This window comes from Salvia miltiorrhiza, chromosome 8 (assembly GCF_028751815.1).
Source record: "Salvia miltiorrhiza cultivar Shanhuang (shh) chromosome 8, IMPLAD_Smil_shh, whole genome shotgun sequence".
Classification (NCBI taxonomy): domain Eukaryota; kingdom Viridiplantae; phylum Streptophyta; class Magnoliopsida; order Lamiales; family Lamiaceae; genus Salvia; species Salvia miltiorrhiza.
In genome coordinates, this window is record NC_080394.1 from 38,445,400 (window position 1) to 38,459,511 (window position 14,112).

At 37.3% G+C, this 14,112-nt stretch overlaps 3 protein-coding genes across 5 annotated transcripts; all 3 read right to left on the reverse strand.

Moving 5' to 3' along the window:
- Window positions 1-41: 41 nt before the first annotated feature.
- On the reverse strand, window positions 42-5,084 carry LOC130996680 (uncharacterized). The gene is made up of 9 exons (XM_057921979.1): window positions 4,323-5,084; window positions 3,641-4,051; window positions 3,404-3,566; window positions 3,089-3,330; window positions 2,102-2,982; window positions 1,675-2,015; window positions 1,335-1,595; window positions 1,040-1,245; window positions 42-959 (listed from the first exon to the last, which is right to left on the reverse strand). Exons 1-9 carry the CDS (start codon window positions 4,572-4,574, stop codon window positions 231-233), a joined length of 3,486 nt encoding a protein of 1,161 aa, XP_057777962.1. The 5' UTR covers window positions 4,575-5,084; the 3' UTR covers window positions 42-230.
- A 49-nt stretch (window positions 5,085-5,133) lies between these two features.
- LOC130996682 (uncharacterized) lies at window positions 5,134-6,677 on the reverse strand. Its single transcript, XM_057921983.1, has 3 exons — window positions 6,226-6,677; window positions 5,604-5,657; window positions 5,134-5,509 (listed from the first exon to the last, which is right to left on the reverse strand). The coding sequence occupies exons 1-3, from the start codon at window positions 6,505-6,507 to the stop codon at window positions 5,276-5,278; spliced, it is 570 nt and encodes a 189-aa protein (XP_057777966.1). The 5' UTR covers window positions 6,508-6,677; the 3' UTR covers window positions 5,134-5,275.
- A 348-nt stretch (window positions 6,678-7,025) lies between these two features.
- Window positions 7,026-13,659, reverse strand: LOC130996681 (sorting nexin 1). 3 transcript variants are annotated; one of them, XM_057921981.1, is made up of 11 exons: window positions 13,431-13,659; window positions 13,152-13,292; window positions 11,928-12,063; window positions 11,591-11,724; window positions 10,800-10,874; window positions 10,393-10,552; window positions 10,031-10,164; window positions 9,894-9,962; window positions 9,536-9,615; window positions 7,516-7,576; window positions 7,026-7,421 (listed from the first exon to the last, which is right to left on the reverse strand). In XM_057921981.1, exons 1-11 carry the CDS (start codon window positions 13,440-13,442, stop codon window positions 7,215-7,217), a joined length of 1,209 nt encoding a protein of 402 aa, XP_057777964.1. In that variant the 5' UTR covers window positions 13,443-13,659; the 3' UTR covers window positions 7,026-7,214. The 3 variants fall into 3 exon arrangements, with proteins under 3 accessions (XP_057777964.1, XP_057777965.1, XP_057777963.1); XM_057921982.1 differs by having other exon boundaries at window positions 13,152-13,289; window positions 13,431-13,647; XM_057921980.1 differs by lacking the exon at window positions 13,431-13,659 and having other exon boundaries at window positions 13,152-13,307.
- Between the last annotated feature and the right edge of the window lie 453 nt (window positions 13,660-14,112).

A 14,112-nucleotide genomic window follows, 5' to 3' on the forward strand; every position in this document is an offset into this window, starting at 1 on the left:
GGGGGAAATCAAATACCTGGAATGAATTTCAAAGAACTAAATTACATATCTTGTATGACAATTACAAATGCGTTGACTCATGAAATTTCTCTCCTGACGTATATAATTCATTTTAACTAAACTGCCAAAATTCCCAGGAATTGTATTGAATTCCTTGATCTCGTATTATCCAACGCATGTTGCATGTATATATACATCAATGTGTCACATTTGCATCAAAGGAATCTGACTTAAGACAAAGAAAATCCTGATAAAGAAAACAACTTGAAGAGAAGCACAAACAGTAGTAGGATGATGATATTGATGATCAAAGGCGAAATGCAGCTCCCAAATCCTGCACCCTCTTTATACGGATCATCACTCCATGCTAAGGCCTCGTAGTTTCTTGACTTCATCCTCAACGAATCCTGCTCGTCTTCAGCCAACTCCACGTGTTTTTGAATGTGTGGGAAAACTTCTTGGTGTGATTTCTCTCCGATTAAAAGGTCAGAGTGGCCGAAGCCATCCACCACCACCCTCTCATGCCTGTAGCCAGGCTGGTGCAGCTTCATGTATTTATGAGCAAGAAAAGAAGTTTCTGGAGTCACGAGGAGCACTCTCTCGCCAGATACATAGAGCGTTGGCAGCGCCATTCTCTCGGGGTGGATGAGGTAAGCGTTGCTTCCTCTGATGTCCACTATGAAGCCTGCATTGCAGATCTTTCTGAGGTGAGAGAATGCTGCCATTGGAAGCTTTGTCTGATTCTCCTTGTTCATCCACTGATGTGTCACGTGGCTAACATTCTCGTGCCAGAATGTGTTGCCGAATATGCCTGAGAAGACCTCACATTCGTCACAACTGCATCTCTCGTGGCGTGGGATTAGGCGTGCTATTGATTTCACTAGGCGCTGTCTGATGCTCGTGGTTGGTTTTTGTAGCAGATGCAGTGTCTTGTTCTTGCCCATTATCCCCATTGAGATCTGCACATTTTATGACTTGTTGAAATGATTGGACTGTTTTTTTGTTTTTGGGAGTGTGGAATGTTGAGAAAGAGGCTTACTGGAATAAGGGGCAGCCACATTTTGATGGATGCGGACGTCGTGAGCTTGAAGAACATCGAAGAGTTGGTGCAAGACAGAGAGGCAATGTGCTTGGCTGAGACATGGCCTCCCATTATAGAGATGTGAATGGCTAAGCCTCCCACGCAATGTGCAACGACGTGTACTTTTATGAATTCCTCGTACAGCTCGGTGATCTTCCTCATTGCTGCACAGAAAGACAACATCTTGAGCTAGCTAGGATGAGTGAGTGATGGTTTAAAAATGCAAGATTCTGTTTTTGACACATGAATATACCAGCCGGAATGTCTATTCTGCCAACATCTTCAATGGAGAAGTCGTTTGAGGCGTTCAAGGGGTGCAGTCTCGTTCGTAGCAGCAATACATCATGCCCCCCCTGTAGAAAAGTTCTTACAAGATCATTTGTCTCAGTTGGTAGGCAGAAGCTTTCCGTTGAGTAGCCATTGAGTAGCAGGATGGGATAATGCTTCCTTGCGCGATTAAGTTCTCGCGAATGGTGGCTTTGCCACTGCTGGCAGCAGATTATGCAGCCATCTTCTGAAAATGTAATGATGATTGTAAGAAAACAGAACAAAAAGTAAAGGTGATAATCAACTGTATCTGTTGATGTGTTCACCTGTCTTGATCTCGTGCATCTTGCTATTCGGATAGGGTCTTTGAGCAAAATCCGAAGGGGTAAAACTGATGTGGCTTGCTCGCGGTAATTGCAGGATATAAGTCCTAATGAGGGATCGCGTTAAAAGAGACACAAACTCGATCCTGCTTCTTCCCTCAAGAGTGCACGCGCTTTTCAGAAGCTCCAGCGCAGAAATGTGAAGCTTCCCTTTTATATTCATCGTCTTCTCTCCCGTTTGATCATTGATTTTTCTTAACTTAACATCCAATGTGGTGGATTCTCTCCATGCGTATAGCGCTAGGAAGTAAGGATTCATCACCTTTCTCCCTTCAAGGACATATCTGCACGAAACGCCTTTTCTTTTTCTGTCAATCTGCTTGCATTCAAGAATAAAAATCTAAAATGTGAAGATGAAATCAAATCAAACCTTGAACCAGATGAAGCTGCAAGGAGGAGATGATAACGCATATACTGTGTATAAGGTGTTCTTCTATTTGTTGTGCACAATTCAACTTCTCCATGAATGATATACATCTTGTCCATTTCTACACTCTTGCATATGATGTGGCCGACTACTTCGCCTTGTAGAAGAGAATTAAACTTCCCAGCTCGTGCAGGTTTGAACCTCAGCTTGAGATAAGCTGTGCAAGGCATTCCACCAACTTGCCCTCTCATGGTTTCTTTCGCCACAACTTCTGAGTCGCGGCTCACCTCCATCTTGATTTTAGAGTTCAGCCCTCGTTCACTAAAATCTTGAATATACTTCTTTGCACCATTCTGGACTAGTTTCCTACTTACATGTTCAGCTGCAGCAGCAATAGTGAGAGAGGGATTGATCCCAACAGAACAAGGTATTATGGAGGCATCGCATAGGTAAAGTCCGGCGTGCACCCCTTTAGGAGACGTGCCATCAAAAACTTGACCATCCAGATTGCAGACGCCAGATGAAGCGTCTGATGATGCAATGCAACCTCCTAACAGATGCACAGAAGTGCTCCTATACCGTGACATGAAGAGCATTCCTCCCAGCTTTCTTGCAAGTTTTTGGAAAGCTTCAATCTTTCGTGGCAGCAGAGGATCATGCGGAGGCTGAAATCTGATCCTATTTGAATCTTTATCAAAAGTGAGTTCTCCACTGCTGTCATCATATCCCATTGCATTTAGAACCATTTCTTCGCCACGCTTCAAACCTACAACGTGCTTTAAAATGTTTATCATGTCATGTAAGAACCGGTTGCTAGATCTCCATCTGTATGTCGTGATTCCTTTGAATAGGAAACGCGGATATGCAGTTGGAATCACAGCACTCTGCAGCCAAAAAAAAAAAAAAAAAACAGATTACTTTTTCATTATTTGGAACGTTATATATGTTGCACAAGAAGTCTGCTTAAGAAGTGATTGCGCGTTAATTTACCTGAATTGTGAACCCCAATGATGAAGTATACGATGAAGAAATGGATGGTCCTGGTCTCTCTTGGAAAGGTAAACCGGAAAACTGTGTCTCTTTTAGTCCTAAAGCATTTAAAGGGGCTGAGCTTCCAGCAAGATAAGCTACATTATTGCCATTGCAGCTCAATCCTGAGCCAAGCTTCTCTGATGTTGACAATCCTCTCAATCGCGATTGGAAAAGTATTTTCGCTGTACCAAATACTCCAGCTGCAAGAAGGGACGACGTAAGCTATATTTTTCTCTATCAAAACTGAAGTTATTATCCTCTAAATGAGCATACCTGAAAGTATAACTATATCAGATGCTACATAGTCGAATTCATTGAGAAATACAAGCCATCGTCTTCTACTTCTTGCTTTGAATCCTCCTTCCTCTTTGTAGATATAATCGTCGTTTCTTACCACATACTGAACCTCACTTTCTGTTTTTATGGTGCATCCTGCCTGTGAAAGTAGTTGAGAGGGTTTATGAAAGATGTAAAGTGGAAAAAAAAAACTTGATATGATGAGAAACATACTTCAATGGCTGAGACCAAGTATGTTTTATCAGTAGAGTTTTTAGCATTGTAAGGGCATCCAGCAAGACAGTTTCCACATGCTAGACAGTTTACTTGTTGTTGGGACTTTCTAGATTCTTCCATGTCGAAATTAATGCTGAGTTTCACTTGTTCGTGGATGTTGTTATCGTACTCTTTGTCAACTACTTGTTGCATGATGTTGGAATTCTGGAACACCGTTGGAAGACTCTGTACCTTTAGCATTTCTGATGCAAAGGCCTCGTACCTGTCCCAGTCCTTTTCCCAGGGCTCGGGCCATTTAGGATCACGTCGTGTACGAACTGTTGTAGGCAGCATAACTCCTGCATTTACTAGTGAACCTCCACCTAAGCCACAGGCCACTGCTGCTAGAGAATCATCTTGTATATGTACCTATAGTTGAAGCCAGTATTGATTTGAATTTGTTATGTTTGAGTTGAATTCATTAAGATCAAGAAATTAAATTATACTAATTTGCAATGCATTTTGCATGTGTGAAATCAACTACTTCTGCTAGAATACTAGGAATGATGCTCAGCTGGAGGTTTACTGCTTCAATGCATCAGGGAAAAAATAAAAAATTGTGCAAGTGTATGAATATGCATTGAACTTGCAGCAGAAAGAACATCTGAGAAAATCCTCGACGTTTCAAAACGAAACAAACCTGAAACAACGCATCTTTAGGGCCGATGTTGATTCCCATGTTCATGTTTTCCAGCCTAACAGCAGACAAAATATTGAAGCTGTCTGTTGGAAAATCCTTAGCTTCCCATTTACGCCCTTTCTCGAACAAACACACCTTGAAACCTGCCACGGACAACCTACAAGCAGCAATGGAGCCTCCATATCCGGAGCCAACAACTACAACATCATAACCAGCACCATCAAAGAAATCATATGTATGTAGCTTCTCCATTATTGAGCCAAATTGTAATACAAGTTCATAGACTTTGGATATATATATATTTGCCAGTGTGTGTGTATTTAAGGACTTCGATGTGGACAAAAGGAACCTTAGTTAGATTCAGATAACTTTTACAAGATTCTCCAGCCGTCTTAAGATGGATAAAGAATAGGAGGAACTAGATTCTTCTGTACTCTTGCTTGAATACAGCTGAAAAATAGTGGTTTTTATTTGATTATTGCATTTGAAAGATGACAAAATAACTTAGCTGCCAGTCATAGGTATGTGCTCCAAGAAAATGATTTTCCTGATTTGACAGATTAAATCAGTTACTAGATTAATGAAATAGGTCAAGAACATTAGACAAGATGTGATCATTTAACAGCTCTGGTTGTGTTTGTAATGCGCTAACAATGCACGGATTGTGAAAATCTACAAATGGAGGTTCAAAAATTATTGTATGACATAGGGTTCGAGCTAGTTATTATTTCCATTCTGTAATATTTTGACAGTAACATGGAAAATATATGATGAACTTGCCAAGATTATATATATTAAACAGCAGAGCATATATCAGAACATTTTCCGATCATAACTATTTTAAATTTATAGACAATGTTAGTATGTAGTAGAACTGAACACAGAGAAGTTTAACCATATATAGTGCTGCATAATGCTGAGAACAAAATTTTACAACGGTGTCTGCAAATAAGTTAGAATCTTGCGATTTCGACACACTTCTTCAAGGCCTCCAACATGCTTCTCATGATCCGTGGCTCTCCAGGAGGCGGTTGATCTTTCTTGGGCCCGTTTCGTATGGCTCGGAAGACTGGAGCGGAGCTATCAGTTCCCGGAAATACCAAACAATCTATGTACACGGGGACCTCCGTCTCACCATCTCCAATAGTAATGAAACCAAGCCTAGCTCCACCAGGGATTTTGTCCACCTGCTCGTATCCATACATAATGATCATCACTAACTATTAAAATTAACTATTACCGTGAATCGCATATTGGTAAATGAAAATACCAATCACCAACCTTCAGGGGCAATGGCAGCGGTAAATTAGCACCTTGGCATAGACTGTTCCCCCACTGTTAAAAAACATCGGAGATTCAAATGAGTGAATAGGACAAGGAATGCTTTGTCTCCAACAATAAACTAAAAAACACTTCAACCAACATCTCATCAAAATATAATCCAAAATCATTGTTCAATCAGGCTTGCGTTTGTCTTATGCTTACAAAGCAACAAAACCTAGTTGCTTCCATAAATCATCGAGACTAAACAAGGAATACAAACAACAACTACCGGCCTCCCTTTCCTGTGCTTTCTTGTTCTTATTTGGACAACTTAATAAAATAGACATGAAGATGATTGATTGTGAGACAACAATTCTTGTCTGAGTTTAACATAGTTATGATGTCATTGTACATTACGAATTGTCTGTCTCTGAGTACTATGATCTCTCTTAATTTACACTGTTTGTAGGTAAACACATCTGTCCTTTAGCGAACCAGGCAGATCATTATTAAGTAGAAACAAATCTTAGCAATCAGCATTTCTCAAACCTCTGTATTTGTTTTTTTGGCCATGCATATTGTGACTAATAGTGTAAGAAAAAACAAGATTGTATATAAGGCATTTTGATAGGTGCATTACCTGAAACAACAATGTCTCAAATCTAGCAACATCGGTGTCGGAGGGCAGTTTCATGGTCCCTAGAGAAACTCCCTCTTCGTCGTCTACGGGTGAAATGCTATCTGCTGATGATGCCTTGGACACTGCAGCTAGATTATGTTTCCTTGAAAATACAGTTGGGTTAAGAAACTGAACAATGGTAGTAGAGGTAATGAATGTGGAAGGCTTGGGCTTAACAAGGAGAGATGGTGAAGATTTGAGATGGGACGCATGAGCTATGTTAACAATGTGCCTAATTGCCATGGCTTCTTCGTTAATTAGTTGCTGTGTGTAGTGAGTGTTATTGGTGTGTGTGTGTGTTTTGTGGTGCTGAAAGTGGTGGCCTAGGATATGATATATGGATAGGAATTTCACGTTCGAGTTCAACCGTGGGGTCACCCAATATCTCCCCTACTTTGGGTATCAAACGAACTGCTCCATTTTTACTTTTTTTAACTTCTATTAGTATATACAACTATTAAAAACAGTTTCAGAATAATACTTTTTTATATATATAATTGTATGTACAAACAAACAGTACAAAAGATGTATTATCAATTATTATATTATTAATTCGTGTCTTATTTCAATTTTTTGTTCTATTTCAGGAAATTTATAATGCAATATACATTTATGAGTAAAATAGGATTATTTATGGCACAAATAACTGTAACATTTACCTGGTACTTAAAAAAAAACTATGTACTGCTCTTTACCTGTGAGAAGGTGAAACACAAACATGTGTAGTAACCCAACGAGCCATAAAAGGGTTTCACGTCATCTAGCAATCAAAATTACATAAAATTCTATTATAAATCTTATCATAATTAGAGATTATAACAAATTAAGAAGAGAAGTACGACTAAACAATAGAGTCTAAATTACAAGTGGCGATGAAAATGGCTATGGGTCTGTACAGTAATTAAGCGCGAAATCCGCCTGTAGGCGACGAATAGTGATTCTTCATTTCATTATGAGGAGCAAGCTTCGAGCTTGGGAAGAAGACTACGCCACGCATTGGCAATACTGTTGGCCAGCTGTGCCTGACCCATGGCAAATTCATGGAAAGCCAGACCTAAATCTACTGTCTTTTGTTCTTGGAATCGAACAATCTCTTCATTCATTAGCTTCACAATTTTCTCAAACCTTCTCCAGGCCTCTGCACCCTCAGCTTTTAGCTGCATCAGGAAACAAATTACAAAACAGATGACCGATGATGAAAGATCCAAAAAGTAACGAGAAACAAAAAAGTTTCATGACATCAGTGACAACCTCCTCGTATTCATGCTCAGCATCATACAGTTTCTCTGAACGTGTTAACCTGAGCTTGTTCCTGCAAATAAATATGCCCAATTAAGCTACTAATGAATTACACTATTGAGTCTAACACCAAAAAAAAAATGAAGAACAAGGCCCTTTCTCCATCGCTTAGTTTGATTTAGCATGTACTTCAGTGGTTGTCCCATAAAGCATGTTAAGGCACCCATTCGAGTTGGAGATAATTTTGGGCAAATCTCTCTCGTATTATATAGCCAACATATCAGACCAACAAACAAATCTCTCTCGTATATATATATATATAGGGTGCAGTTATAGGGAGAACCACACTTATCGTGATAACATAAGTTATCAGAACCATTAAAATCAATGCATCTACTATATAAATTAATGCATTCGCTATTAAATTTAATGCATCCGAAAATAATAAATTTTTTGCTCCCTTCAGGATTCGAACCCATGATCTGCATTCATCCACCAAGATGATGCATCCACCGTAGATCTTGATGATCGAATGGTTTAAAATGGTTCTCTGTTCTAATTTTATTTAGTGGTTCTTATTTGAACTTCTCCCTATATATATATATATATATATATATATAGAGAGAGAGAGAGAGAGAGAACGGATTCAATGAGAATGGTCAAATGTGGTGAGAAATGAAAATTAATCTGGAGCATCAGATATTCAAATCCTATGGCTAATATTAATTTATTCAAATTTATCGTGTAAAACAAATAAGCTAGAATAAATCTACGAATAAGCCACTTGTAATGTATGAATAGTCATTCCAACCTAGGTTTGAATACTAGAGTAGGCAAAAAATTTACCATATTAAGTGTTCGTGCATTACAAACAATTTATTCATAAATTTATACTGACTTATCCGTTATTCTCATTTCTCACGAAAATAATTCTCACAGTAACCTAACCCTATATATGTATAGAGAGAGAGAGAATGGATAAAATGAGAATGGCCATCTTTCGAGAGAAATAAGAATACGTGAACAAACATCTAAAATCCATGTTATATTGATTTGTTCATCTCGGGTTCATGGAATATAGGTGATTGCCCATGTGTAATTTTCACTATAACTCATCCCTATATATATAGGGAGAGTTTCGAATGAGAACGAAGATTTAAAATGAGAACGGAAAACCATTCTCAACCTTTGAATCATGAAGATCAACAGTGGATGCATCATATTGATGGATGAATGCACCACCAAAGGTTTGAATCCTATAGAGAGAATTTTTTTTTTTTTTCTGCAATTTAATATGAGAATTGAAAACAAAACACTGACGTGTAAAGTTCCTGCATTCGTTCTTCAATTCACTGCACTCGGGAAAAAAAAAAAAAAAATCACACCCTAATGAATTTGAACCAAGGTGGTGCATTTATCCATCAAGGATGCATCCACTGTTGATTTTCATGATCCAAATCCAAAGGTTGAGAATGATTCTCCGTTCTCATTATGAATCTTCGTTCTCATTTGAACCTCTATATATATATATATATATATATATATATATATATATATATATATATATATATATATATATAGTGTGTGCTTGTTCTTGTATAACAACTAAATATAACACATATACAAGACTGAAAATCAACTAATGTGGTTGTTCTTTTATTATATCTAGTTGTTCACTCTGGTCATTTCTTATCCATGGATAATATGTGTTTGTGGATGGTTCTTAGTTCTTACAAAAGATGTTTCAAATCTTATTGTCTTTTGTTCATGTATTTTATGTATTTGTTCATGATTCTCCATTCTCACAAAAAGATACGATTCTCATTCGATCCTAACCCTATATATATATATATATATATATATATATATTGAAAACATGCCAACTTAGGGGTGGGGTGAATCAAATTGGAGAAGTTAGGGAATTGTCAAAACAACCTTTTTCTTCATAAGGGAAGGTATCAGTTAGCACAATGTTAATAACAATATCCATAAAAGAAATGCAAAGAGTTAATTACGAGTTAAGGGAGCATACATATCTATTTCCTTGAACTTAATTGCTTCAGCCAGTTCACAATGGTGCCTGAATGCATTGGCTCTCTCTGCTATTGTTGCCTGTCCCAAAATCAACAAAATAAATCAATTCTTTACGACCAGAAAAATAATGCAAAAATACAGCCAACGGAAATTGATAGTGGCATGATGGAACACTACAAAGCAGTACTGACTAGTCAATTTTACCACATTGTTGAGTTTTTTTTTTGTGCTTTAGAATACATACTCACACAAGATACAGCACAAGTTTCAAACTCTAACAAAATAAAGCCAATTGACCACCGTTGCAGGTGTTAAAAATGTTGCTATACTTCTGGAAATTGAAAGCATGGGCTTACCTTAATAGACTGCACAGAACGCACATAATCTTTCAAAGGTTCTTCAAAATTCATCAAGAGGTTCTGAGCCTAAAAATACGGAATGAGAAGTTAAACAATCATTTCATTTTAAGAACAATTAAGACTACAAATCATACCTCTTTCTGCAGATGAATTGACAAAATCTCTGATTTTGCACCAAGCTCAGAAAATGCCTTTCCAAGAGCATTCCCTTCACACTCACCTAGTAGCTTCACTGCCTTACCAAAGTCTGATAAAGATTGTCCCAACTCTGTGGTAATGCAAAAGGATTCACAATCATATAAAGAAATATGTTTGGGAACAGTAAGGAAAGAGAAAGAAGTCAAGGGCAGGTCGAACAAGCATCAAAATAGCATTGAAGGAATAAGTTCTACTAAAAAATTAGTCATTTCTAGTAGCGACTTAGGAATGGAAAAAGAAAAAGAATCCATAATCCCACGAGCACAAACAAAATTATAAGGATTCAATATTTGCATACCCCTGTGTCTCTTCACAAGACGGTAAGCATGCTTCTGTGCTTCGGCTAGGTGATCTTCGAGCTGAAAAACATAATTCTTAAGCTTCTCATATTCAGGGCTTGATTCTTCAACCGGTTTCTCTTTTCCAAGAACGACATCACTCACTCTGGATTGTACGTCCTGCCAATATGAAAGGGTTGTCATTGTCATATATGAAATGCTTCACCGTTGCCCGAGGGACATAACATACAATGGGCTTAAATAATTACTGAGATCATCTAAACAGAGCACAGAATGAATAGTTATAAGCAGATAGTGTGCTCCTTCAGTTGCAACAAAAACATAGTGAAACAATATCCGATGCTGGTAATATGAATTAATAAAACCTAAACTAGCACTCTTTACAGATCCTGCATAAATTTGCTACCTTGAAAATCTGCATCAAGTCTGATGGCTTTTTCTTGAAAATACCAGTTTCCTGGGATCTTGCTCTTTCCATTGTCTGCAGATCACACAAAAAAAAAATTGAGAAACTACAATAAATATAAGAACGTGAAGCCAAAATCAACAAAAGAACAGACTTTATTTCTTAAAATTGTCGTGAACTATCGAAGATGATATCTTGCGAGCCAGAACCCAGAAGTTATTTCGAAATTATTTATTCTAGGGAGTAACCCCTTTTCTCTTTTGGGATCCTTTCTATGAATTGATTTCTGCCTATAGTGATTTAAAAATGATGAGTTATTTCCTTTTCAATTGATTTAGACTTCTAAAAGGTTATAGAAACTAGCTTAAACAAATAAAAATGGATGAGCAAATGAATAAGTAAGAGAATTGGCAACAACTAGCAACATATATAATCAATTTCGAACTCTTTCCTGCATAACATCATTTAAATAAATAGAGAATTGATACTCTAAAACTATCCCACTTTTTTTTTTTGAAATACATTGAGGTATTGCTATATTGTCTCCTCAAGGCATAGAGAGTCTTCAAATCTGAATACTATGGTAAAAAAATTAGAAGATGTCAAATTGAATTTGCAACTTGAATGCTTCCGACAAACAAACCCCTGTCCTATATTAAATGCATGGTTGCACATGATATTCTCATGGAGTTCTATATAATGCATGATTCCCTGTCCCTACAAAGCAATCAAAAAATTCAAATGCCCAATTTGATTTCTTGGTCAAACAAATTTCAAGCTTATAAAATTACCTGCTCATCAACCGTCAAAAAGATTCTTAAATCCTCACTATGTTGAAGCTCCTGATGTGAAGCTACCCGGTTGACGAACACATCCAAAGCTTTACGCCTCATCTCAATAAACTCAGCACTAAATCTGAACTTCTCTGTGTGCCAGAAGCCAATGTTATGCTCATCAATAGTTCAAAAATCTTGCAAATATATAAAGTACACAAATCAGCTTCACGCTATGTCATGCAGTTTGAATAAAAGCATAAGAATAACTAAGACAACTTCTTCAAGCTGGAAAAGATGGTGAATATCTGCAACTGCTGATGAGGAAAGGAAAGACACATCTTCAGCTTATTACCTACAGTGCTCTTCTCTGGAACAGGAGGGATAAAGACACCCTTGTACTTCTCAAAAAGGCGGTCTCTTAGCCAAACAAAATCACTGTACCGTCGGATAACAATTTTTTCAGGGCCATCATATTCAGGGAAGTTAGTCTGCAGACAATGCTGAAGTTATTATCTCGTGAATCTAGTTAGAATCGTGAATTTAAAATGGTACAACAACACCAAAGCAAAATAAAAGACAAAAGGCCACTATAGAGTTCAACAAAGGTGCAAAGATCCAGAAGTTCGTGATTAACAATGTGAAGATAGCATGAAAGAATTCAAAACCCTCAGTGTAGAACTCTCATTTTTGTTTAACATCTTTTCGCCAAACAAAATTTTAAAGTATAAATGGACACTATAACTAAGTGCAACTTCTTGAATTAGATAACGAATATGTCACAAGTCATCATATTATGAACAGAATGTATGTCATTGCCTAGCAGTGTCATGCGAACCATCAAAATAAATAGCCAATGCCAAGGCCCTGTTTCATGGAATAGCCCATGCCAAGGCCTGTTTCATAGACATCAAAGAAACAGCAGATGCAATCTACATGGAAATTCAGGGAAGATGTTGCAGAAATCTTCAAAGAATGAAACGGCGCACTTTATTTAAACATGTAATTTTCAATGGTTTGATTTTAATACTATATATTTGGTGGTAGATTTTGATCGGCACTCATAGCAGTCCAAGATTGGTTTATTTTCAGATCTTTATTGAATGTTTGAAGTCAAACAAGTTTCAAGCCTTGTCAATTAGGCACATCAAGGAAATCTCATAGCCATATTGCTGACTTGCTACAATTATTAATGGCTAATTACGAATGATTTCATCTCTTTAAAAAATTATGAATAATTTCATTGTTTCTATAAGCACCATGCACAGTGGTATTGACTGCTATAGTGTGATATTACCCGCTCCCATTCAACCTAGCTTCCCATTCTCATGGAAGGTAAATGTGCTAATTGTTTTATTTTGCGTATCTTAAAAGAAAACCAACAAACATTTGCAGCATCACTATGAAGATGATCATTAAAAACAAACTAGCGAATAATCGGATGAAAGAACCTTCTACATTCATCCAGCTGCTAAAATAAACTGATTACCGCGGCCGCATACAAATGGAAACCCAAATAAGCTGATGCAGTAAAATGTTGATGATGTACACATGCACATATTAATAAATTAAATACTACCCTGGTGATAACTTTGTAGGAGATGTAAGCCTGAACTCCATTTCCCATCTTAGCTGGATCAAGCACGGATACGGTTATATACGGCGATTGTGACGGTGGAGATCGAGGGCTTTGCACCAACGGCCCTGATCCACTTTCCTGCTGAGCAACATTCATCTCAATTTCACAAAAAATGCTAATTGAACGGGAAATATGAACTAATTATCATAGCATAATCTGACAATTCACAGATTTACGATATCGATTAAGAGAAACGATGTTGAAGCGTTTCAGCGTTACCGTGCTTATCATCTTCGTGTTCCAGATTGAAACCAGCTTGACGCTAAGCTACGCCGCGTGAGAGCAGCTTATTTGTCGGCGGCGACTGAAAACGGGTGTGGACGTCGAAAGTGGAGACTGCTATGCTAAGCTACGCCAGCAGGGGCGCGTTTGGCGAGAAGACTTCGATATTATCTGATGGCCCCACTCAAATTTCTGTTGTTCAGCCCAATGTTAAGTTAAAGCCTATTTCATAATTTTCCGTTTTCCCCTTTCATCTTTTTCCCTTTTTTTCTTTTTTTTTTTTTTTTTGGTAAATTTACAATATTAGATTAAAAAACTTAAATGGCCGCATCATAGAAAACTCAAACCCAATAATTTTGGCCTTAGGCATTAACCCTTTACCGCAAATCAACATTGTTGTGTTACTTCTTTTTTCTTCGCAAATCAAAATTATTGATAAAATAAAAATGTATTTATATCAGACTTTTCACAGGGAGTATTGTCCATTAAAATTATAAATACTTCATACTTCATTATTTTTTACGTTCACCAAAGATATGATTGCAAATTCATCCACGAGATCAATTTTCACCATATCCATATCTATATCTATAATCTATAATCTATAATATATTAAAAAGGGAGTTTCCAATTTGAAATCAATTTCAAATTAATTTTTGAATTGAGTGGCAATTTTGTA